The sequence below is a fragment of the Mobula hypostoma genome, chromosome 26 (genome assembly GCF_963921235.1).
Source record: "Mobula hypostoma chromosome 26, sMobHyp1.1, whole genome shotgun sequence".
NCBI classification, from domain to species: domain Eukaryota; kingdom Metazoa; phylum Chordata; class Chondrichthyes; order Myliobatiformes; family Myliobatidae; genus Mobula; species Mobula hypostoma.
In genome coordinates, this window is record NC_086122.1 from 32,159,422 (window position 1) to 32,182,820 (window position 23,399).

Below are 23,399 nucleotides of genomic sequence, written 5' to 3' on the forward strand. Positions count from 1 at the left end.
TGGGTCATGTGGGAAAGTGTTTTGTGAAACCATTCCAGTTGCTTAGCCTCTAAACCAACTCTTAAAACCCTCAAGTGTTGGCTATATAACAAATTGCTTTAGACAAATGTCTACTGAATAAACTGCAAGCCAAAGCATTTGAACAAGACTTGCATCACGGTACACTGCAAATTAGAAATTCAACCTGAAAATTACTTCAATAATTATAGTAAATAAAATTAGGCCAACCAAGACAATTTAACATTTTGGTTGATATAGAAGTGAAGAAAATTCCATCCACAACAGGTTATTATGTGATGTTATAATAATTCCATTAACCCCCAGACAGATCTTCAAAATAGCTCAAATACTAATAAACACACAAATATAGGTAAATCCTAAAGTATTCTATACTCCTCATAGCTTTCAGCAACCGTGTTCATATACATTTTATTAAGTTATTGTTAAAATAGTTACCACATAATTAAAAACAGTGTTGCATTATTTTTATAGCAATTCATGCCAGATTGCAATTTACCTTTGCAATAACATCTGCAGTTTCACGGAAATCGTGACATCTTCCAACATTAGAACGCGCTAAAAAGTCTTCTATTAGCCTAACACCAATATTGTATCCCCTACATTGAAACACAAGGTAAATCAAACAAAATTTAGCAGAAAGTAATCCCGTTTTGGAAAACTAATGTACATTTTTGTCAGATCTGTCTTTCCCTTTGTTGCATCTCTAGTTACTTTCTGATCCTTAGGGTTCTTACAGGAGTCTGTAATGACAGTAATCTTAATTCTAAGATTTCAGTTTATTTTAGAGTACAGGCATACAAATGCTAAGCAAACCAAGTAAAGAGCTGGGAAACAATGCCAAAAGGGGACGAATGAATAAGACAAATAAAGATGGCACTTCTGAAAAATCTATGATTTTTAAAGGTAAGAGAAATTCTTTAGTTAAAAGTCTATATAATTAAAACTATTACATCACACAGGTAATGTGCTAATACTTAGCCAATGAAAAATGAGAAAGGTGATAAATCGTTAGTTTAGTCGCTATACCCCTTTCTGCCAGTGAGTGTGAAAAATACGAGTTTGTTAAAAATAACAAGTTAAAAAAACAGTGGTTTCCACCTTGGAAAGTACTGAAATAAGGTCAAATTTACTGTACATTTCTCATCAGACAGTAAGGTATTCAGAATGGTTTTTAAGATTTTTTTTTAATGTGAGTGCAAACTGTGTTCAAATTATCTTTCATTCTATGCAACCTTATAAAATGCTTTAGAACATAATACCATTACAAAGTTTTTGACAAGAACAAGCTGTTCAGCCCAACAAAGCTTGCCAAAGTCCTGTTCGCATAGTGTGTTGAGGTAACTATTGAGTTTAGATTTGAAACTCTCTAAAGTACTACTCTCAACTACACAGCTAGGTAGTTTGTTCCATGTGTCCACAACTCACTGCGTAAAGAAATGCTTCCTGATGTTAGTCTGAAATCTCCCTTTAACCAGTCTCCATTTATGGCCCCGTGTTCTTAATGATCGTTTAATTTTGAAGTGGCAGCTGGCATCTACCTTACTTACACCCTTAATGATTTTAAACACTTCTATCATGTCTTCTCTCACTCTATGTCGACTTAGGCTAAAAAGCTTTAATTCTTTCAATCTTTCTTCATAGCTCATATTCTGCAGACCTGGAATGAGTCTAGTCACCCTTTTCTGGACTCTCTCCAGTGCCTTCACACAATACGGAGACCAAAGTTATTCACAGTACTCGAGGTGTGACCTCACAAGTGTATTATACAGCTTAAGGAGAATGTCTCTAGATTTGAACTCCACTGAGCGCACTAGAAAGCCCAACATTCTGTTGGCCTTGCATTGTCTAGATGTTGATAGTGATGATTCTACCAAGCCACCCAAATCCTTTCACACAGTGCACTTTCTAACTCAAGACCCCCCCCATTGTATATTTATATCTAATATTTCTTCTTCCTATATGTAGTACTTTACATTAACTTACAATAAATTTCATCTGCCATTTATCTGCCCACATCTGGATTTTGTTTAGATCTAACTGTATTGATTCTGATGCCTGAATGTAATCAGCCCATCCTCCTAATTTTGAGTCATCTGCAAACTTTACTAGTTTGTTATGTGCTTATCCAAATCATTAATGTAAATTAAAAACAGCAGCTGGCCCAAAACTGATCCCTGCAGAACCCCACCTTACATCTTCTAGGTGTGAGGATGATCCTCTCACCATAACTCGTTCTGTTTTTGAGCCAATTCTGCACCCATTTGCACAGCTTACCCCAAATCCCTACCTCCTGTAATTTGATTATTAACCTCTTGTGGGGCACCTCGTCAGAAGTCTTCTGAAAGTCCAAATAAATATCAAGCACTCTATTGTTATCATAAATTTTAGTTGCCCCTTCATAGAATTCCAGCGCATTAGTAAAACACAATTGTCCCTTTCTGAACCCATGCTTGTTTTCTGCTAACATGCCTGTTCCTGTCAGCTGCTTTTCTTTCTCATTCTTTATTATTGCTTCCATTACCTTACCAACGATACACATTGAGCTTACTGGTCTATAGTTACCAGTCACTCAATGTTAGCCCATTTCCAATCCTAAGGGATTTCACCAGTTTTAAATGACTTTTGAAAACTACATGTTAGGGGTTTGTATACATAATCACAGACCTCTTTAAGTACCTTTGGATAGATGTCGTCTGGTGCTGGAGATTTATTAACTTCTCACCCGGATATCTTAACTAAGTCTTGATTCATCTCCCCGCATAAGCAGCCTCACGTTTAAATTCTCTTTTATTTATATGGATACTCAGCCACTTTTACAATCTTGTCTACCTTTCCCAAGTATATCCTTTAATACTATATTCATCACCATCTTCTGAGGACAGCCAGGTTTCAGTTATTGCTATATAATACATGTGCACTTGCATATAATTCCAGCTCATTTATTTTATTCTATTATTATTTTATTCTTAATGCATCTTGCATTTATACAGACAATCCATAGTCTATAACTGATGTTTCTCATCCGGTTCCAAACCATTTTTATATTTTTGAAGCCTATAATCGGTTTATGTCCTAATATGCTATTCTCCACTAAGGTGTTTAAGCAGCTGAGCCTGGCCTGTTCTGAATTTCCTGACCACCCCCCACCCCCCATCATTCCCTAGTTTAATTTATAGCGCTCCCTAATTTGGCTTCTTTACTCACTTCAAACATACTGTTTCATAATCCACACTTCTAAATTTCACCTTGGCATATCAATCACGAAACAAGGATAGAAATTTTGAATTTTCTTTCCCAATGGTGTAATGCATCACTGCCAGGAAATGTGACAACTACCTCACCTATTTTAATTGCAGTTTGTCAAAAATAGCTAACTTAATTCATCAGACTAAATTTTTCTCAAATTGCAGCAAGTTTTTTTTAATTTATTTATCCCTCCCCTGGGTTGAAATTAATTTAAGTTTACATGAAAACCAGCACCTAGTTTTTTTAAACCACTTCATAACAAAGGGATGATATGGCTGAGCAGCATATCAAGGATTATGCTTTTTGTTGTACGACGGTAATTTCACACAACCTCTGAAGCTGACTATAAACCGCAAAAAGGTACTTATCCACAAAATTTGTGATAGAACCTCCACCAAATCCCACATTCTTAACTAAATCTATTTAACAATTTATTTTAAATTTTAGATTTTCATGACAGAAGTTCATAGAAATAAAACATTCACAACAGCAGAAGCTACAACTTGTCCCTTCCCAATTAGAAGGCCAGTGTTCAGCTGACTGCTCAGTGAAGTTTGCTCATCTCTACACTGAACCGAGGCTGTGGCCTGCAACTAACGGGATCTTGCATTGGCTGCTGTCATGACTGGCTTCTTGGCTGTGAACTCACTTTCACGAACTTCAGCTCTGCATGTTTTTTGCTTACACTTTACTGTTTGCACAATTTGTTCTGTTTTTTGCACATTGGGTGTTTGATGGTCTTCTTCTATAGAAACATAGAAAACCTACAGCACAATACAGGCTCTTCGGCCCACAAAGCTGTGCCAAACATGTCCTTACCTTAGAAATTACCTAGGGTTACCCGTAGCCCTCTATTTTTCTGAGCTCCATGTACCTGTCCAGGAGTCCGTTAAAAGACCCTATTGTATCTGCCTCCACCACCATCAACGGCAGCCCATTCCCCGCGCTCAACACTCTGCGTTAAAAACATACCCCTGACATCTCCTCCGTACCTACTTCCAAGCACCTTAAAACTGTGCCCTCTCGTGCTAGCCATTTCTTTGATGGGTTCTACTAAGTTTCTTTGTTTTGTGACTGCCTGTATGGAGACAAATCTCAAGGTTATATATATTACATATACTTTGATAATAAATGTCCTTCAATACTTTGAAATCAAGCATCCAACTCTGAAAATCATGTGGTTTCAAGTTTAGACACTATAAATGTGATAAGGTTTTCAGCATCTATCATCCGTTCCTTTAGCGAGTCCCAGACCCCTTCCACCCTCACAGCAGGGAAGAAAATGTCTTTATCATCCTTCTAATTCTTAAATCCATTCCAAATTACAAGAGAAAAATTGAGGTGCAACTATACTTCAAAAATTATAACAAGTCCCAACATGTTGAGTAAAATACTCACATTTTATCCAATTGCTTATTGACATCTTCATCATTTTCATAATCTTTACATAACTGTGTGACCAGAGCTCCATAGGTCAGAGTGAAAAGCTCCGAGTTCTGTTAAGAAAAAGACGAAAGTTCAGCATCTCCAAGATCTCTACAAATCTTACCAAAGAACACTCCAAATAATTTTGTTAACAAGTTTGATTCTTGGGGGTGGAGGAGGAGAGAGGGAGGGGCTGGAGACCTAAAACAAGCTAGCTTACTAAACTCTCTCATGGGAAAAATATTAAAAACTATTTAAAATATATTATTACCCGAAACTAAAAAAAATTAAGATAATCAGGCAATAACGTTTTGTGAAAGGGACATTGTACTTGACCAATTTCTTCGCCCTTTTAGAGCAACATGTGTTGGGAAGAAGAGGGAACCAATGGAAGCTCTCAAGTGTCCTGGAAGCACTTGAGGAGGCCACAAAGTTATTGGAAAACCTAAGCATTTATAACTTTGGAGGCAACGTACAGGCAATGGACAGAACATTCCTATGAGGGGCAAGATGTAATGAGTAATCTGCAGCAGGACCCAGAGCAAGGGCCTGAACTTATAACAATTTAGCAATTACTCAGATGAGCGCAATAAAAATAGCGTTACTTAATTTGCTGATGACACAAAAGTAGGTGGGAAATTAAGTTACAAAAGGGACTACAGTTATGATAAATGAGTGGGAAAAGATCTGCTAAATAAAGTACAATGCGGAGAAGTTTAAATGTATTAATTGTGCAAAAAGAAAGATTATCCACATGGTAAGAGGTCACATGGGATAAGGCATGCATCCTAGCGATTTGAAATTAATTTAAAATGTAATAGAATACCATTTCATAATAAGAAAATGAAAACAAAAGTTGAAAGATTATGCTTCAATTTGACTGATAAGACAGAACTGGAGAAATGCATTCAGTACTGGTTTCTTTTTTTAAAAAACGGCAGCTTCTAAGTACATTGAAACAGTTTAACAAATTTGGGATGGATAAGTTGTTCTCATCATGGAAGGCTGAACAGACCGGGTTTGTCTATCCACTAGAGTTTAAAGGAATGAGAGGTTATTTAAAGAAGCACACAAGATGCCCAAGTTTCTTTACAAAATGGGTAGCACAGGATGTTCCCTCTTTTGGAAGGAACTCCACCATGGATGGTCCCAAGCCCATCTGCAAAAGGAAGAGAATTGGGCACGGGACTAGCGACCCATCCCATTAAAACCCAGTGCTGCTGAAACACCAATAGAAGCTCCAAAGAACTCATCCCTGCCAGAGGAAGGATCTTCAAAGATGGGCTACACCGGGGGGCAATCTGAAAGACTGGTTCAGGACCGAGGACTCTAACAAGCTGTTGTCAGCTGGCTCTGCCCCAGCAGAGATGATGGGCTTAACCAACCTTCTTTTGGAAGTATGGTTTGCACATTTGAGATAGATGAAGCAAAACACTCTCTCTGGAGGTTTCTGAACTCTGAAAACATCTTCCTCAAAGGGTGGAAACAGGGTCTGAGTATATCTAAAGCAAAGATACTTGAATAACAAACAGAAATGCAGAATTGAGGTTAAAAATCAAAGCAATTGTTATTGTATTAAATGTTAGAGTAGGCTTAAAGGGCTCCTACTCCCAAATCATATGTTTATAGCAGGAGACTTAAGTTATGCTAAGATTTCATAGCCTAGCCTAGATCAGTACCTCCATGCATTAGAACACTGAACAAACCCCTACTTGTGTGTTTATCTGAATCATCAAACACTTTAATAATGAAAACATGCTCATGATTTATGAGCACAAAAAAATATCTGCAGACTTTAATCTTTTGATTAATTCAAATTATTTGACCTGAACATTTTGCTATCTGCAAGAACAAATCAATTTACTTTGCAGTTCTGGCAGTAATGATTTGATGTGAACCAGCAATAATCGGGTGGCCTTGCTGACAGGCACTTTTTCCTCCTTCTCCAGTCCCAGGCCAATTTTCAGACTACAGCCTATCAAAAGTGATGCCAGATAAGACTATTTTCATGCAGTCAGCCAAGCCACAATGCACCCACTTCAATTGTTCTGAACCCAAAATCCTACACAAATTTAAAGCTTATCATGAATACATTGTGGGCCAAAAGTAACAAACATGTTTTTCTAGTAAGCTGAATTTCCCTACCCCTTTCCCAATCCCACCCAACTTCCCAAATACTCATTTTGTGGACATGCAATGTTTCTTTGTAATCAATTTTACATTTTTATAGTCAGTTCGTACAGATGTTCTTATGAATAGGAGAGATGGTAAAACTCTAAGCTGAATACAAAGTGACTATAGCCCAACAGACACTCTGGATCACTTTCAGTTGATGGACAGTAGATAACAAAAGATTGTCAAGGACTTTGAAATAATCAAACTTGTAAGGAATGGAAAATGTTTCAGTCGGAAGCAATCCGAGGTAGCATACAATTTTGTTAAACTAGTTGTGGTGTAGAACACAGTTTAGTATTGAGGAAAGGAATAAAGACAAAAATGCACCAATTGCTTTGCCAGTCAAACTACTGCCAAAACTGCATGCATTTTGAGAAATTCTTGTAAAAGGAAAAATCTGTCAGCTGCTGGTTATTATTGTGACATTACACATGGAGGTGAAATTAATGCAACTAAGGAAGTATAATAGGCTTTTGAAGCTTCAAGCAGATGATATTTACCCTATGTATACATCATCTTAAATCAACAATATCAATCAGCTTTGGTTCCCTATGTATGATAGAAATTAATCAAGTTTTACAGGTAAACAACACTATAATAGTGGATGTTTTTCATCAAGAAAAATGCTCAAAACTGAACTGAATTTAGTTAAATACATTGAAATCTAAGGAGATTTTAGGAGAACTGACTAAAATAGCATAAAATGTGCCACAGGAACTCAGCCAGTCAGACAGCATCTGTGAGGATGCTGAACGCGGATTTAAGGCAGAGGTTGATAGATTCTTAATTAGTCAGGGCATGAAGGCATACGGGGAGAAGGCGAGAGACTGGGTCTGAGAGGGAAATGGATCAGCCATGATGAAATAGCAGCGCAGACTCAATAGGCCAAGTAACTAACACGGGTTCCTTTTCCCCAGACTTCATTCAGTTCTATGTTTCTGGCCTTTCAGTGGAGGAACTCATCACCTCCTGCTACCAACCATCTTTCATAGTTGAAATCTCTGGATTTCGCAGGTGGATGTCAGGCTCCATCATCTCTTCACAGATGTAAATATTCAAAGACAATTTAATAGTTTCAGTGTGGGGAAACAAAAGCAGAAAATAGAGGATCATCACCATCTCTAAAAGGAATAACCACACTTAACCCTTACATACTGTTTGGGTCAAATTTGACCCGTTTTGACATTTGACAGCAGTAAAAACACCCTAAATGCCATTTTTTAAAGCCGAAATTTGAAGATTTTTCCTAAAGTGACCCAAAATGTGCAAAAATGAAATCAAATTTCAGCTTTAAAAAATAGCATTTAAGATGGTTTTACTGCTGTCAAATGTCAAAACGGATCAAAGTTGACCCAAACAGTATGTAAGGGTTAAATCCATTCCATAAGGACACTGATCAGTAATGAGCACTCTACCGATTTCATCCCCACTTCACCCCACATTTAGACCAGACAGGCCGACATTCTTTTACATACCTTTAGACCTGGTGCAGAAAATTCAATTTAAATTAAGCAAAGGCGTTGCCTCATTCATATTACAAGAGTTCCTCATTTCCTACAATAGTTCCAGCTAACTTAGCAAATCGGGGAAAACAGTGTTTTGACTTGAAGTTGTCAATTTCATAGAACATCGAACATAGAACAGTACATCACAGGAAAAGGCCACTCGACCCGCAATGTTGTGACAAACCTGCTCAAAAGTAAATCAAAAAACACCCAAACACGAATCCCACCTACCTATACGTCCATATCCCTCCATCTTCCTTACATCCATGTGCCTATCCAAGCGTCTCTCAAAGGTCTCTAATGTATTTGCCTCTGGCACCATACCAGGCAGAGCATTCCAGACATCCACCGCTCTCTCAGTAAAAATACTTACCCACACATCCCCTCTGAACCTAACCCCTTTCACCGTCAGTGCATGCCCTCTGGTATAGGATATTTCAACCCTGGGAAACAGATACTCCCTGTCTACTCCATCTGTGCCTCTCAAAGTCTTGTAAACCTCTGCCAGATCTCCCTTCAGCCAGAGAAAACAACCCAAGTGTATCCAGCCTCTGAGCCAAGCAGCATCCTGGTAAACCCTCATCTATGCCCCTCTCTAAAGCCTCAACATCCTTCCTACAGTGGGCTGACCAGAACTGTATGCAATACTCCAGATGTGGCCTAACCAGAGTTTTATAAAGTTGTACTTTATACTTAATAACCAAGATGAAACATTAAGTTGCACAAAAATAACAATGGAGTAAATAAGAAAGCAAAGTGAAACGTGCATTGTAGCATTCTCAAAGAAATTAATATTCCTAGCACCTACCATGAGATGCAGAGATGCAGAAGGTGAAATGAATGGCAAATACCAGTACTACAGAATGAGTGCGTTAGGCAAAAGAGACAGGAAAAAGACAGAATTGAGATTTAGTGACAATACATACAAACTGAATTTTGTATACAATGAAGAACACACAAAAAGGATGCATTACCTAGATGAAATATAACATGAGAGAAGCCAAGACTTCACAGTAATGTACTTAGCAAACTAAGTCATGGTTAATTTTTGATAACATATTAAGAATGTTTGGAGAACTTTATCTGCCTTTTCTGAATTGAAACCTTATCAAAACAGCATTTTGATTTAATAGCTTACCTTAAATGGATAAGGCTGCAAGTACATACAAAATTTAAACATTTTGATTACACAATTTAAACTGTGTTGATAGAGGTTTTCTCTGATTTGGAAAAAATCCTGACAAGCATTTCTTAGTGGAATTTTAATTATCTGTACAGGCCAACAGATTTCTGCATAGCTCATTATTCCTTTGCTTTTTGCACCATCTATTTTGCAATGTAATTTCATGCTCTTGCATTGTACAGCTGCCACAAAACAACAAAGTTCACATATCAGTGATAATAAATTTATTTCTGCTGCAGAATGATGAATATTGTATAAAGACAATGATCTGCAATAACCCACACAGAATTTGAATTTGTTGCTTTCCATTGATTTCTGCATACTTTTTCTGCTGAAAGAGATTCAAACATGAAATCAATGCTTAGAAAATGTTGTAAAACAATTCCAAAAGCAGTGTATCTTGACATGAAAAATCCAAACTGTCGAAATAATCAAGCAGAATACATTCTTAACAAACTACTTTATAATCCAAACAATCAATTCATTATTTGATTGATTCGGCAGCACGGTGACGTAGTGGTTAACACAAGAAAGCTAATGGCATGTTGGCCTTCATAACAAGGGGAGTTGAGTATATAAGTGAGACCACACCTGGAGTATTGTGTACAGTTTTGGTCTCCAAATTTGAGGAGGGACATTCTTGCTATTGAGGGAGTGCAGCGTAGGTTCACGAGGTTAATTCCCGGGATGGCGGGACTGTCATATGTTGAAAGATTGAAGAGACTGGGCTTGTATACACTGGAATTTAGAAGGATGAGAGGGGATCTAATTGAAACATATAAGATTATTAAGGGATTGGACATGCTAGAGGCAGGAAACATGATTCCAATGTTGGGAGAGTCCAGAACCAGAGGCCACAGATTGAGAATAACGGGTAGGCCATTTAGAACGGAGTTGAGGAAAAACTTTTTCACCCAGAGAGTTGTGGATCTGTGAAATGCTCTGCCTCAGAAGGCAGTGGAGGCCAGTTCTCTGGATACTTTCAAGGAGGAGTTAGATAGAGCTCTTAATGATAGCGGAGTCAAGGGATATGGGGAGAAGGCAGGAACGGGGTACTGATTGTGGATGATCAGCCATGACCACAGTGAATGATGGTGCTGGCTCAAAGGGCCGAATGGCCTACTCCTGCAACTATTGTCTATAATGCTTTACAGTAGAGGCAACCCTGGTTCAATTCCTGCCCCCTCCTGTAAGGAGTTTGCATGCTCTCCCCACGACCAAATGGGTTACTCCAGGTGCTTCCATTTCCTCCCACAGTCCAAATATGTATCAGGTTAATTAGTCATTGTAAACTGTCCCATGATTAGGCTGGAATTAAATCAGGGGATTGCTGGGCGGTGCAGTTCAAAGAGCCTATTCCGCACTATATCTCAATAAATAAATAAAAGTAATACTAAGCTAGATTTCATCAGCATAGGAAAAAAACAGAAAGGAATTATTTGTCTTGCTTGTCTGGTTGACCTTACTATCCAAAAGGTGTGACATGGAACTACATAGGCACAAGATTTACACAAAGTTGTTTTTTTTTGTCTATTAGCTGCAAGGTGACTGGTCTGCTGCATGCGACATTTCCATTAAAACGTCCTGTTTTCACTGTAAGCTCAGTCAGAAATTGGAACTTACACCACAAGTTGAATTTTCACCACAGATTCAGTCAGAAATAGGAACTGACCAGTAGCACCCCAGTAGTGTTTAGCTTTTGCAGACACTGCACAAACGTTGCCAGCATAGAAGATTTGGTATCGGTAATCAGGGCTTTTCTATTTGTTGATTATCCTAGAAAGATCCTAGTTACAGGTTTAAAGTGGTTTCTCACTAACCACCCCCCCACCCCCACCCCACCCTTATGAAGACTGCTGGTTTGCAAACTATGCTCAGTGCAGATAAACGCCTGTTTTAACGGCTAGGTGTTCCACAGTATAACAGCTATGCTGATGCTCAAAACCAAATCTTCAAATGTATTAGGCCGTTCTAACATAAAGGACTATAACTAACAGGCTTTCAATCTTCCATTACATTTTCCTTAAAAAAAAATTAAGGACTTAATTTCTCTTTTTTAATGCTGTGTTTTTGTTTTGAATCTATTCTCAATTTTAAATATTGCAAAGTTAGTGTTAATCACAAACAGTCCATTTCTTGACCATTTTTTTTACAAGAAAATCATTAATGAAAAATAAGAAAGTGTTTCAGGGGAGATAGAGATGACACAGTTTTTCAAGCAGCATCAAATTGGGTTTTAGAAATAAATACAAAAGATAAGTTTTGTCTTTATTATTTTGATACCCACTTAGACTGACCAAAATCATATTGGCTTGAATATTCACATTATATCCAGGCAAAAGCCACACATTTTTGTCTAAATCTGATTCCAATCCAAAGTGGTGGGGCAGAGACACGTCTACCAAAGGAGGTGGAAGGCGCTCCTTCCCTCCGCTTGCCCTCAGGCCACCCTTGGGCAAGGTGGAGCACCTGCTTAGCCCCCAGATCAGGGTCACATGAAGCCACAGGAGCAGTAGCCGGTGCATATCACAAGTCCTGGCTATGTGACCACTGACGCCAGGCAGACATTCTCTGAAGGGTATTGATAATGGCCGGGGTCACCCGTCTGGTAAAGACACTGCCCAGAAGAAGACAATGGCAAACCACTTCTGAAGAAAAAAAAAATTGCCGAGAACAACCATGGTCAAGACCACGATCGCCCATGTCATAGGACATGGCGCATACTGATGATCATTTCAACCAAAGCAGGTTACTGAAATATTAACAACAGGAATTCTGCAGATGCTGGAAATTCAAGCAACACACATCAAAGTTGCTGGTGAACGCAGCAGGCCAGGCAGCATCTCTAGGAAGAGGTACAGTCGACGTTTCAGGCCGAGACCCTTTGTCAGGTCTCGGTCTGAAACGTCGACTGCACCTCTTCCTAGAGATGCTGCCTGGCCTGCTGCGTTCACCAGCAACTTCGATGTGTGTTACTGAAATGTTAGTCCAATCTCATGACCCTACGTCTCCGTAATATTAGAATTCCAGTTCCTAGTGGGAAAACGTGGACCGTTCTAGCAATACTTGATCATTCACACACCAGCCGATTCACGGTGTCTTTGAAACTTGTATGCAATCATCGACTTCAAAAGTACACAAAGCTTAAGACGAAAAGTGACAAAAATTCACCACCAACTTCATTGAGGTTCAGTCAACTGGATCAGCCCGAGAGACTGAATTGGGCACCAAAGCACTTAAACGAGGTGGGTTGTCTTGCCAGTTTACCGCTACCTGTCAGCCGCTGGGAAACACTCGAGCTTTCGGTTCAGGGCCAACTCAGAAGGTGGGCCCCGAACTGGCTTCGGCCCAGTACTGAAAGACTAAACAAAGCAATATTCTTATCCCTTCTAGCCTCAATAACAGTTTAACTTCCAAACAGTGAATTACCATTTTCTTGTTCTCGGTACCTCGGTTCGTCTGTCGAGACATTTTCCTGCCAATTCAGAATTTCTAACCGTTTCGTCCAAAAAGACCTGTCCGCTGGAAGCGAAAGGAACACGAAACACGCATGCGCACAATCTTCACCCATTCACTGGTCGCTGTAGTCCCGGTAGTAACTCGCTCCCAGAGAGTGGGAGACACGAGGACTACAACAACCAGAATCCTTCTCGGCATCAGGCATGACGTAATTGTAGAACTACAACACCCAGAATTCTCACCGGTGCCGAACTTGTCCGTTGAACTCCTGGGTTGGATGGTAAATACTATAACTGGAAAGTTGAAACTAAACCATAGGCTATAAAGAGAAAAAGTTGAGAAGTTATCTGAAGGAGAGAAATGAATTTAAAGTTGTAGGTCGAAAAATTCATTAGAATTGAAATTGTCAGAGATGGTTGCAGCTGTGAAAGGGGGAAAGACATCAAAGTTCAAAGTAAATTTATTATCAAAGGACGTATATGTCACCATATTCTACCTTGAGATTCATTTATTTGCAGACATCCACAATAAAACAAAGAAAAACAACAGAATCAATGAAAAATTGCACACAAAGTTCGACAAACAACCAATGTGCAAAAGGAGACTGCAGATAATTAATAACACTGGACACAAAATAATTTTGATTAAGGAGTAAAGTTGTGTGTCTGTCTTGAAGTGGGGAGGAGGTGTGTGATTGGAAACTAGGGAAGCGGTCCCCAGAATTTTCTGACCTGACGAAGGGTCCTGGCCCGAAACGTCAACTGTACCTCTTCCTATAGATGCTGCCTGGTCTGCTGCGTTCCACCAGCAATTTTTTTGTGTGTGTTGCTTGAATTTCCAGCCTCTGCAGATTTCCTCGTGTCTGCCCAGAATTTTCTTCCCCAGATGGCTTTACCACTGGGAAGTGAGTTGCCAAATTCACCTAAACAAGTGTTTCCTAACCTTTTTTATGCCATGGACCAATACCATTAAACAAGGAACCTCTGATCATAAACAATGTCTTTATTTCATTGATGGCCCATTTCAGGCTAACGGATTAAAAAGTGTGGTGGATAAATTCTGAATGCTTCAACACCTTTTAAAAGAGGCATTTAGTATTTATCTCAGTTTTGAACTGCCCATGTGCTATAGTCACGTGGCAGTGAACAGCAAGCTTGGCCTTTCAGAGCCATGAAATTCCCTCGGATTCTGATCTTCCTGGACATCTACATCAGATGATTGATTATTGACTAGAAATCCACCTTCAGTACTATAATTCAAAGCAAACTGATTTCCAAACTCCTTAACTTGGGACCGCCTCCCGAGTTTGCAATCACACACCTCCTCCCCACTCCTTTTGCAACTGGACCCTTGACTTCCCGCCCAACAGACAGCAATCGATAAGAATTGGCAGCAACACCTCCACCACAGTTATCCTGGCTGCTGGAGCCCCTCCAGACTGTGGCCTTAGCCCCCTATTCTGCTCTCTGCACACTCACAACTGTGTGGTCAGTTTCTTTTCTAACGTCATCTACAGATTTGCAGATGGTACCACCGTAGTGGGCCGTATCTCAGATATTGTGGAGTTGGAATACAGGAAGGAAACAGAGAGTTCGAATGACATGGTGTCATGGTGTTATTATCAAAGGACGTATATGTCACCCATATTCTCTTTTCTTTTTCAATCTTTTTATTAGTTTCATAAAAATAAACATAACACGGTAGTAGTACAAAGTTATTGGGAATACATTGTTATAATTAACGTAAGTGATTATAAAGCCAGATAACACTTAAATGATAAAACTCCCAATCATATAGGATACAAATGAATAATATAAAACAAAGAAAAATATCTTTTAAAAAATCATGAAAAAGGAAAAAAAATAACCCCCCCCCCCCACAGAATTAATCAACTAAACTTAAAAAAAAAGGACATGGGCTGTTTTGTAATATCGTAAACAAAGAGAAAAAGAAAACCTTAGTGTCGACGACTCTGTTCCTCTCAACCAACATTTTGAAGAAGTAAAATAAGTTTGGAAATGGTCAAATTACATCATATGAAAATGTTGAATAAATGGCCTCCAAGTCTTTTCGAATTTAATAGAGAGGTCCTAAACAACACTTCTAATCTTTTCCAAATTTAAACACAGCATAGTTTGAGAAAACCAATGAAATGTGGTAGGAGGATTAATCTCTTTCCAATTCAGCAAAATGGATCTTCTAGCCATTAAAGTAAGAAATGCAATCGTCTGACGAGCTGAAGAGGTTAAATGATTTGATTCCATCATTGGTAACCCAAAAATAGCAGTAATTGGGTGGGGTTGTAAGTCTATATTCAAAACCGTTGAAATAATATCAAAAATATCTTTTCAATGTTTTTTCAACAAAGGACATGACCAAAACATGTGAGATAAAGAAGCTATCTCACCATATTCTACCTTGAGATTCATTTCTTTGCAGACATCCACAATAAAACAAAGAAAAACAACAGAATCAATGAAAGATTACACACAAAGATCGACAAACAACCAATGTGCAAAAGAAGACTGCAGATAATTAATTAATAACACTGGACACAAAATAATGTGACACATATGCTGTGAAAATTGTTGTGAAAATGACTATAAGTTACAAAATAGATAAATAATGCAAAAGATGAATAACAAAATAAGGTTCATAGTTGATGGACCCTTCAAAAATCTGGTGGATGAGGGGAAGAAGCTGTTCTTGTTGGTCCTCAGGTTCTCGAGCCACCTCCCTAATAATAAAATACAAAGAGGTCATGTCCTGGAGGGAGAGGGTCTTTAAAATGGATGCTGTTTTCCTGAGGCACTACCTCCTGAAGATGCTTTCAATGGTGGGAAAGGTTGTGCCCATGATGGATCTGGCTGATTCTCTACCCTTCTTCAGCCTCTTTCAATCCTGTGCATTGGCGGCTCCATACCAAACTGCGGCGCAGCCAGTCAGAATTCTCTCCTCCATATAGGTACCAAAATCCGCAACAGTCTTTGGTCACATACTAAAACTCCTCAAACCTCTAATGAAGTATAGCCACTGGTGTGCCTTCTTCATGAATCCATCAGTATGTTGGGCCCAGGATAGTTCCTCTGAGAAGTTCACGCCCAGAAACGTGAAGCTGCTCGCCCTTTCCATGGCTGACCTCTCAGTGAGGTGGTGTGTGTTGATCTTTCCCTCGATATAAGAGCTAATCATTGACTTCAGGAAGGAGGGGGTGATTGGGGAGGTTATCACCAACCCCCCTCCCCCCATTTACATCAATAGTGCTGAGGCCAAGAGAGTAGGACATTATCAATAGCCTGCTTGATACAACCATGATGGACCCACTTTCGGCCGCAGTTTGATGTTTAATGTCCCCAGAGCTGAACGCACTTTGCTATTTATGCAATTTGATCGACGTCTGCAGCTATCAGCACAGCGCTAAACTGACTGATTCAGAGGCTGTGGCTACGGCCATCAGCTCCTGGACTGGCTTTACTCGTCTCGGAGGCTTGAGGCTGTGGACTGACCTTCAGGAACTCTACAGTTTGATATTTAATTTTTTCTGTGTGTTATTCACTCACTTTTTGCTGTTTGCATGATTTGTTCTCTTTTTTTTCCGCGTGTCTGATGATCTTGTGTGTGTGGTGTTGGGGGGGGGGAGTTCCTTAAATGGGTTCTATTGTGTTTCTTTGTTTTGTGGCCGTCTGCAAGAAGATGAATACTGTACACATACTGAAGTTTCATAGTAAACATACTTTGAACTTCGATGCCTCGACCAAGAAAGTTCACTGACACCATGAGCAAGGATACTCACCAGTGCCTATCCTCCCTCAGGAGGTTAAAGAAATGTGGTGTGACCCCTTTGACCCTCACCAATTTTTGTCAATGCACCACAGAAAGCATCCTGTCCACATGCATCACAGCTTGTTACAGCAACAGCCCTGCTGTGATTACAAGAAACTGCAGAGAGCTGCGGACATGGTTCAGTACGTAATGGAAAGCAGTGTCCCCTCCATGGACTTTGTTACACTCCTCACAACCATCCAACATAACCAAAGATCCCACCCAGCCTGGGCATTCTCTCTTGTCCCCCCACACGTCGCACAGAAGGCACAGAAGACTGACAGCTCAGGGACACCAAGCTCAGGGACAGTTTCTACCCGGGCCGTTATAAGACTATTCAATGTTTCCCTAGTGCCACCTTGCACATTATTGCACTTTCTCTGTAACTGTATCTTTATTCTGCACTCTTTTATTGTTTTACCTCGTACAACCTCGATGCACCATTGTAATGAATTGATCTGTCGGGCAATATGCAAGACAGGCTTTTCGAAGTAACTTAGTAGTGGCCGTAATAACCCAATTTACCAATTTACATCATGGGCTCAAAGCAAAGGAATTGCCCTCTTACACTCACTGTTTTGCTTATGATATTGGTATGATTATGATGGGCAGCACAGTTATGTAGCAGTTAGAAGCTATAAGGAGTGTCTATGTTCTCCTTGCGGCTGTGTGGATTTCCTCTGGGTGCTCTGGTTTCCTCCCACATTCCAAAGGCATATAGTTAGGGTTAGTGAGTTGTGGGCATGCTATGTTGGCACCAGAAGCATGGCAACACTTGTGGGCCGCCCAGCACAATCCTCACTGATTTGATTTGACACAAGTTCAAGTTTAATTTTCATTCAACCATACTGTACTTGAATATCCATGAATACAGCCAAATGAAAAAGCGTTACTCCAAGGGTAAAGTGCAAAACACAGTACCAACAGTCACACGCAGCACAAAGTACAAATACCACATATAAGATAGCAAGCACATGCGGCAGTAAAATACAATAAAAATGTAGCCCTAATCCCTGAGTCCAAGAATGTTGCAGCAGTCTGCAGTCAAACACAATACAGCTTGTCTTCTGCAGAACGAACACTGGGGGCAGCACCAACTCCAGCATGGACGCTACACCACACCACCTTCAGCACTCCGCTGAGGCGCCCAACTCTGACGCCTTCCCCTGGGCAGCTGCAAACAGGCAACGCCGCGGCTTGAGGCCTTGACCTTGCTACAATGGAAGCCATGCAGCTCCCTCACCATCCACCAATAAGTCAGTGAGTCGGACTTACAGCATTCCACATTACCAATGTCCAGTAGTGTCTTGCAATCACGAGAAAAGCGACTGAGATGATAACATTGTTAAGACTGCACGCCTCCCTCATGCACTGACACCAATGATTGTCCACAGGCAGCATCATGGTCCGCACCATCCAGCTCCTTCAGTATCTCCACCAATTAGCAACTCTACTGCTAATGGGTAGACCTGCAGTACTTCAAGTTATTAATCTCCAGCAGGGTCTTGTGATCATGAAATACACGTTTAAAAAAGACAATAACACCTTTGGTTGGCCCTGTAGAGGCTGCGGTGTCCGAGCACGCCGGCATCTTAGCAGGAGACATATTACACTGCATGCTTCAATGTAAACGTGACAAATAAAGCTAATCTAGAAATAATGACATTCTCAAATCATGGTAATAAATTTTTTGTATTGAAAATCTTAAGGAGCTCAAATACAGTATTAGAAATTATAGTATCCTGTAACTTAGGAACAAATTGGACGTAGCAGATTGCAGTACTCACATTAGAGTTCAGTAGAACATGTAGTTCTGAGTTGCAGGAAGTATGGGATACAGGGAGAGATGATGAGAATTAATCTAAGGGAATTGGGGGCGTAGGAATTCACATTGAAAGGGTTGCTGGGCATTGGTGAGAGAGCACAGGTCAGGGTATTTTTAGCTTTCTTAAGGGGTACAGGGTTTTTTTTATAGGATATGATGGATAAGCAGGAATAAGGTACTAGGATGGCCAAAGATGGGAGGATAATGAGTAGGTTGGGGTGTGTGTGTGTGTGTGTGGTGTGTGAGATTGGGTGAAGGGATTTAGAATGTAAGTGTATTGCACACTCCGGAGCAGAAGGTGGCGGTGATGCACCATTAAGCTGGGTGCCAACCACCGTAAAACAAGAAGAAGAAGAAGCAAAGGGTTCAACTCTTGATTTACACCAAAAGTAATTAAAAAGCAATGTGATCATTTTTTAAATTTAATTCATGTATTTAGCGGTACAGCATGAAACAGGCCCTTCCAGCCCTTCGAGCTGCGCGGCCCAGCAACCCACCTACTTAACCCTTTGCCTAATCACAGCACAATTTACAATGGCCAATTAACCTACTAACCGGTACATCTTCCTAATGTGGGAGGAAACACATGCGCACACGGGAAGAACGTACAAACTTTCTTACACAGGACGCTGGAAATCAACTCCGAACCCCGACGACCCAAGCTGTAACAGCGTTATGCTAACTGGTACGCTACCATGGTGTCCTTAACTTTAGAACATCATGGAATCAAAGTCCAGAATCCTGGTAATAGACGGCAATACGTTCATCTTGCTGGAAACCACCTGTGCCAGCTGCATTTAAAATCCGTTTTAGTAGAAACTAACTTTGCCACTAAATGGGACTGAGAAATGCCAGCTCGAGCAGAAATGTTCTTCCTGTGAACAACCACACACGCCCGGCAGGCCCTGATGAAGCAGCAGATCGGGAGGAGAACACTGTGATACCAGAAACCTCTCCCATTGTACTCGCCCCAAGATGGTTTAGTCTGCAGCATGCACCGCCGCATGCAGAGAGCCCCCGCAGCACATGCAGTTGCACTGTTGCATCATGCTCCCAGAGTTCATGTTAAGAATCAGATCTGCAGTTTTCATTTTCAGATGCCCACCAGGCACAACATGTGTTTTCTATACAGAATATAGTGCATTAGTGAGCGACGCCGATCAATTATATAAAAATAGCATGTATGCATCCAGGGCAGCTTCAAAAGTCGATGCCTCAACAAGGCGACATCCATCATTAAGGAACCCCATCACCCAGGACATGCCCCCTTCTCATTGCTACCATCAAGGAGGAGGGACGAGAGCCTGAAGATGCACACTCAGTGTTTCAGGAACAGCTTCTTCCCCTCCTCTCTCAGATTTCTGCATGGACAATGAACCACAAATATTACCTCAGTATTTTTTTTCCTCTCTTCTTGCTCTACTTGTTTAATATATATAATAATTCAGAGTTTTTAATTACTATGTACTGCTGCCGCAAAACAACAAATTTCACAGCGTATGCTATTGACATTAAACCCGATTCTGACGTTATTCCGACACAGTATCTATAAAGATTCCTGTGCATTCTTGCAGCACTAGATGGAGCCCGCAGCTTTCGAAGCCTGAGGTGCGTCGCGCTGCCGTTTCATTGAAAGCCACATTCCCGGCCGTGCCCAGTCACAGTTAGCGCGGCGCTATCACAGCTCGGGGCAAGACAGCCGGGAGTTCAATCCCCTGGCGCCCTCCGTGAGGGGTCTGTGCGTACCGCGGGGGTTTTCTCCAGACACTTACTCCAGTTTCCTCCCACGATTCAATGACGAGCCGGGAAGGCTAATCGGTCGTTGTAAATCGTCCCGTGACCGGGTTAGGGTTAAATCGATATTGTTGGGAGTTGCTAAGTGGCCTTACGTGCTGTATCCTTTAAATAAATACACAAACTTACACAAACAATAAAGTGAGTAATGTGGCCAGAGTCCGGTAAGTCCACCTGGGGGGCCATGTCAGGCCATGTCAGATGTCCAGCAAGGTCATGCATGCACCCACAGTGGGTGTGCAGTAATAGAAATTCCACCTTCTTCAAGGATTATCTGTATTCCTGCCACCGGAGTTACCTGTATTTCTGTCACAGGGGTTCCCTGTATTCCTCACACAGGGGTTCCCTGTATTCCTCATGCAGGAGTTACCTGTATTTCTGTCACAGGGGCTATCTGTATTCCTCACACAGGGGTTACCTGTATTCCTCACACAGGAGTTACCTGTATTCCTCACGCAGGAGTTACCTGTATTCCTCACGCAGGGGTTCCCTGTATTCCTCACGCAGGGGTTCCCTGTATTCCTCACACAGGGGTTCCTTGTATTCCTCATGCAGGAGTTACCTGTATTCCTGCCACAGGGGTTCCCTGTATTCCTCACACAGGGGTTACCTGTATTCCTGTCACAGGGGTTCCCTGTATTCCTCACACAGGGGTTACCTGTATTCCTCACGCAGGAGTTACCTGTATTCCTCACACAGGGGTTCCCTGTATTCCTCACACAGGGGTTCCCTGTATTCCTCACACAGGGGTTCCTTGTATTCCTCATGCAGGAGTTACCTGTATTCCTGTCACAGGGGTTCCCTGTATTCCTCACACAGGAGTTCCTTGTATTCCTCATGCAGGAGTTACCTGTATTTCTGTCACAGGTGCTATCTGTATTCCTCACGCAGGGGTTACCTGTATTCCTCACGCAGGAGTTACCTGTATTCCTCACACAGGGGTTCCCTGTATTCCTCACACAGGGATTCCCTGTATTCCTCACACAGGGGTTCCTTGTATTCCTCATGCAGGAGTTACCTGTATTCCTGTCACAGGGGTTCCCTGTATTCCTCACACAGGGGTTCCTTGTATTCCTCATGCAGGAGTTACCTGTATTCCTGTCACAGGGGTTACCTGTATTCCTCACACAGGGGTTACCTGTATTCCTCACGCAGGAGTTACCTGTATTCCTCACACAGGGGTTCCCTGTATTCCTCACACAGGGGTTCCCTGTATTCCTCACACAGGGGTTCCTTGTATTCCTCATGCAGGAGTTACCTGTATTCCTGTCACAGGGGTTCCCTGTATTCCTCACACAGGGGTTCCCTGTATTCCTCATGCAGGAGTTACCTGTATTTCTGTCACAGGGGCTATCTGTATTCCTCACACAGGGGTTACCTGTATTCCTCACACAGGAGTTACCTGTATTCCTCACGCAGGAGTTACCTGTATTCCTCACGCAGGAGTTACCTGTATTCCTCACGCAGGGGTTCCCTGTATTCCTCACGCAGGGGTTCCCTGTATTCCTCACACAGGGGTTCCTTGTATTCCTCATGCAGGAGTTACCTGTATTCCTGCCACAGGGGTTCCCTGTATTCCTCACACAGGGGTTACCTGTATTCCTGTCACAGGGGTTCCCTGTATTCCTCACACAGGGGTTACCTGTATTCCTCACGCAGGAGTTACCTGTATTCCTCACACTGGGGTTCCCTGTATTCCTCACACAGGGGTTCCTTGTATTCCTCATGCAGGAGTTACCTGTATTCCTGTCACAGGGGTTCCCTGTATTCCTCACACAGGAGTTCCTTGTATTCCTCATGCAGGAGTTACCTGTATTTCTGTCACAGGTGCTATCTGTATTCCTCACACAGGGGTTACCTGTATTCCTCACACAGGAGTTACCTGTATTCCTCACGCAGGTGTTACCTGTATTCCTCACGCAGGGGTTACCTGTATTCCTCACGCAGGAGTTACCTGTATTCCTCACACAGGGGTTCCCTGTATTCCTCACACAGGGATTCCCTGTATTCCTCACACAGGGGTTCCTTGTATTCCTCATGCAGGAGTTACCTGTATTCCTGTCACAGGGGTTCCCTGTATTCCTCACACAGGGGTTCCTTGTATTCCTCATGCAGGAGTTACCTGTATTCCTGTCACAGGGGTTACCTGTATTCCTCACACAGGAGTTCCTTGTATTCCTCATGCAGGAGTTACCTGTATTTCTGTCACAGGGGCTATCTGTATTCCTCACACAGGGGTTACCTGTATTCCTCACACAGGAGTTACCTGTATTCCTCACGCAGGTGTTACCTGTATTCCTCACGCAGGGGTTACCTGTATTCCTCACGCAAGCGTTACCTGTATTCCTGTCACAGGCGTTCCCTGTATTCCTCACACAGGAGTTCCCTGTATTCCTCACACAGGAGTTCCCTGTTTTCCTCACACAGGAGTTCCCTGTATTCCTCACACAGGAGTTCCCTGTATTCCTCACACAGGAGTTCCCTGTATTCCTCACACAGGGGTTACCTGTATTCCTCACACAGGAGTTCCCTGTATTCCTGTCACAAGGATTACCTGTATTCAATACACAGGGATTACCTGTATTCAATACGCAGGTGTTACCTGTATTCCTTCCCCAGGAGTTCCCTGTATTCCTCACACAGGGGTTACCTGTATTCCTCACACAGGGGTTACCTGTATTCGTCACACAGGGGTTACCTGTATTGCTTACATCTTGGTATCTAGATGATTTATTCTAGTCATAACTCTTGACAAGGAGTCATTAATCCAGTTAGAAAATTTAGTACAATTAACTATGCTTTTATCTCCTGCTGATTTTTCAAAATACCTTTGCAATTCCTTTTTATTGCGTTCAACATTTTTAAAAAAGTTGCCTAAAAAACTCACAAAATTAAAAGAGGTTATTAGAAACTTATTCTGGTCACTGAAGGTATGCCAATAAAT

At 41.3% G+C, this 23,399-nt stretch overlaps 1 protein-coding gene across 4 annotated transcripts in view; it reads right to left on the bottom strand.

Annotated features, from left to right (window-relative positions):
- trappc3 (trafficking protein particle complex subunit 3) overlaps window positions 1-23,399 on the bottom strand; it is a 49,451-nt gene that overhangs the window by 10,185 nt on the left and 15,867 nt on the right. The window contains exons 1-3 of one of the 4 annotated variants that reach the window (XM_063033613.1): window positions 13,005-13,083; window positions 4,666-4,763; window positions 518-617 (exon numbers count right to left, since the gene is read on the bottom strand). In XM_063033613.1, the coding sequence (XP_062889683.1) occupies window positions 518-617; window positions 4,666-4,667 (102 nt within the window). In that variant the 5' untranslated portion in view covers window positions 4,668-4,763; window positions 13,005-13,083. Of the gene's footprint in view, window positions 1-517; window positions 618-4,665; window positions 4,764-9,180; window positions 9,202-12,984; window positions 13,124-23,399 lie in introns of those variants that run through there. The other 3 variants (XM_063033611.1, XM_063033612.1, XM_063033614.1) reach the window with 3 other exon arrangements.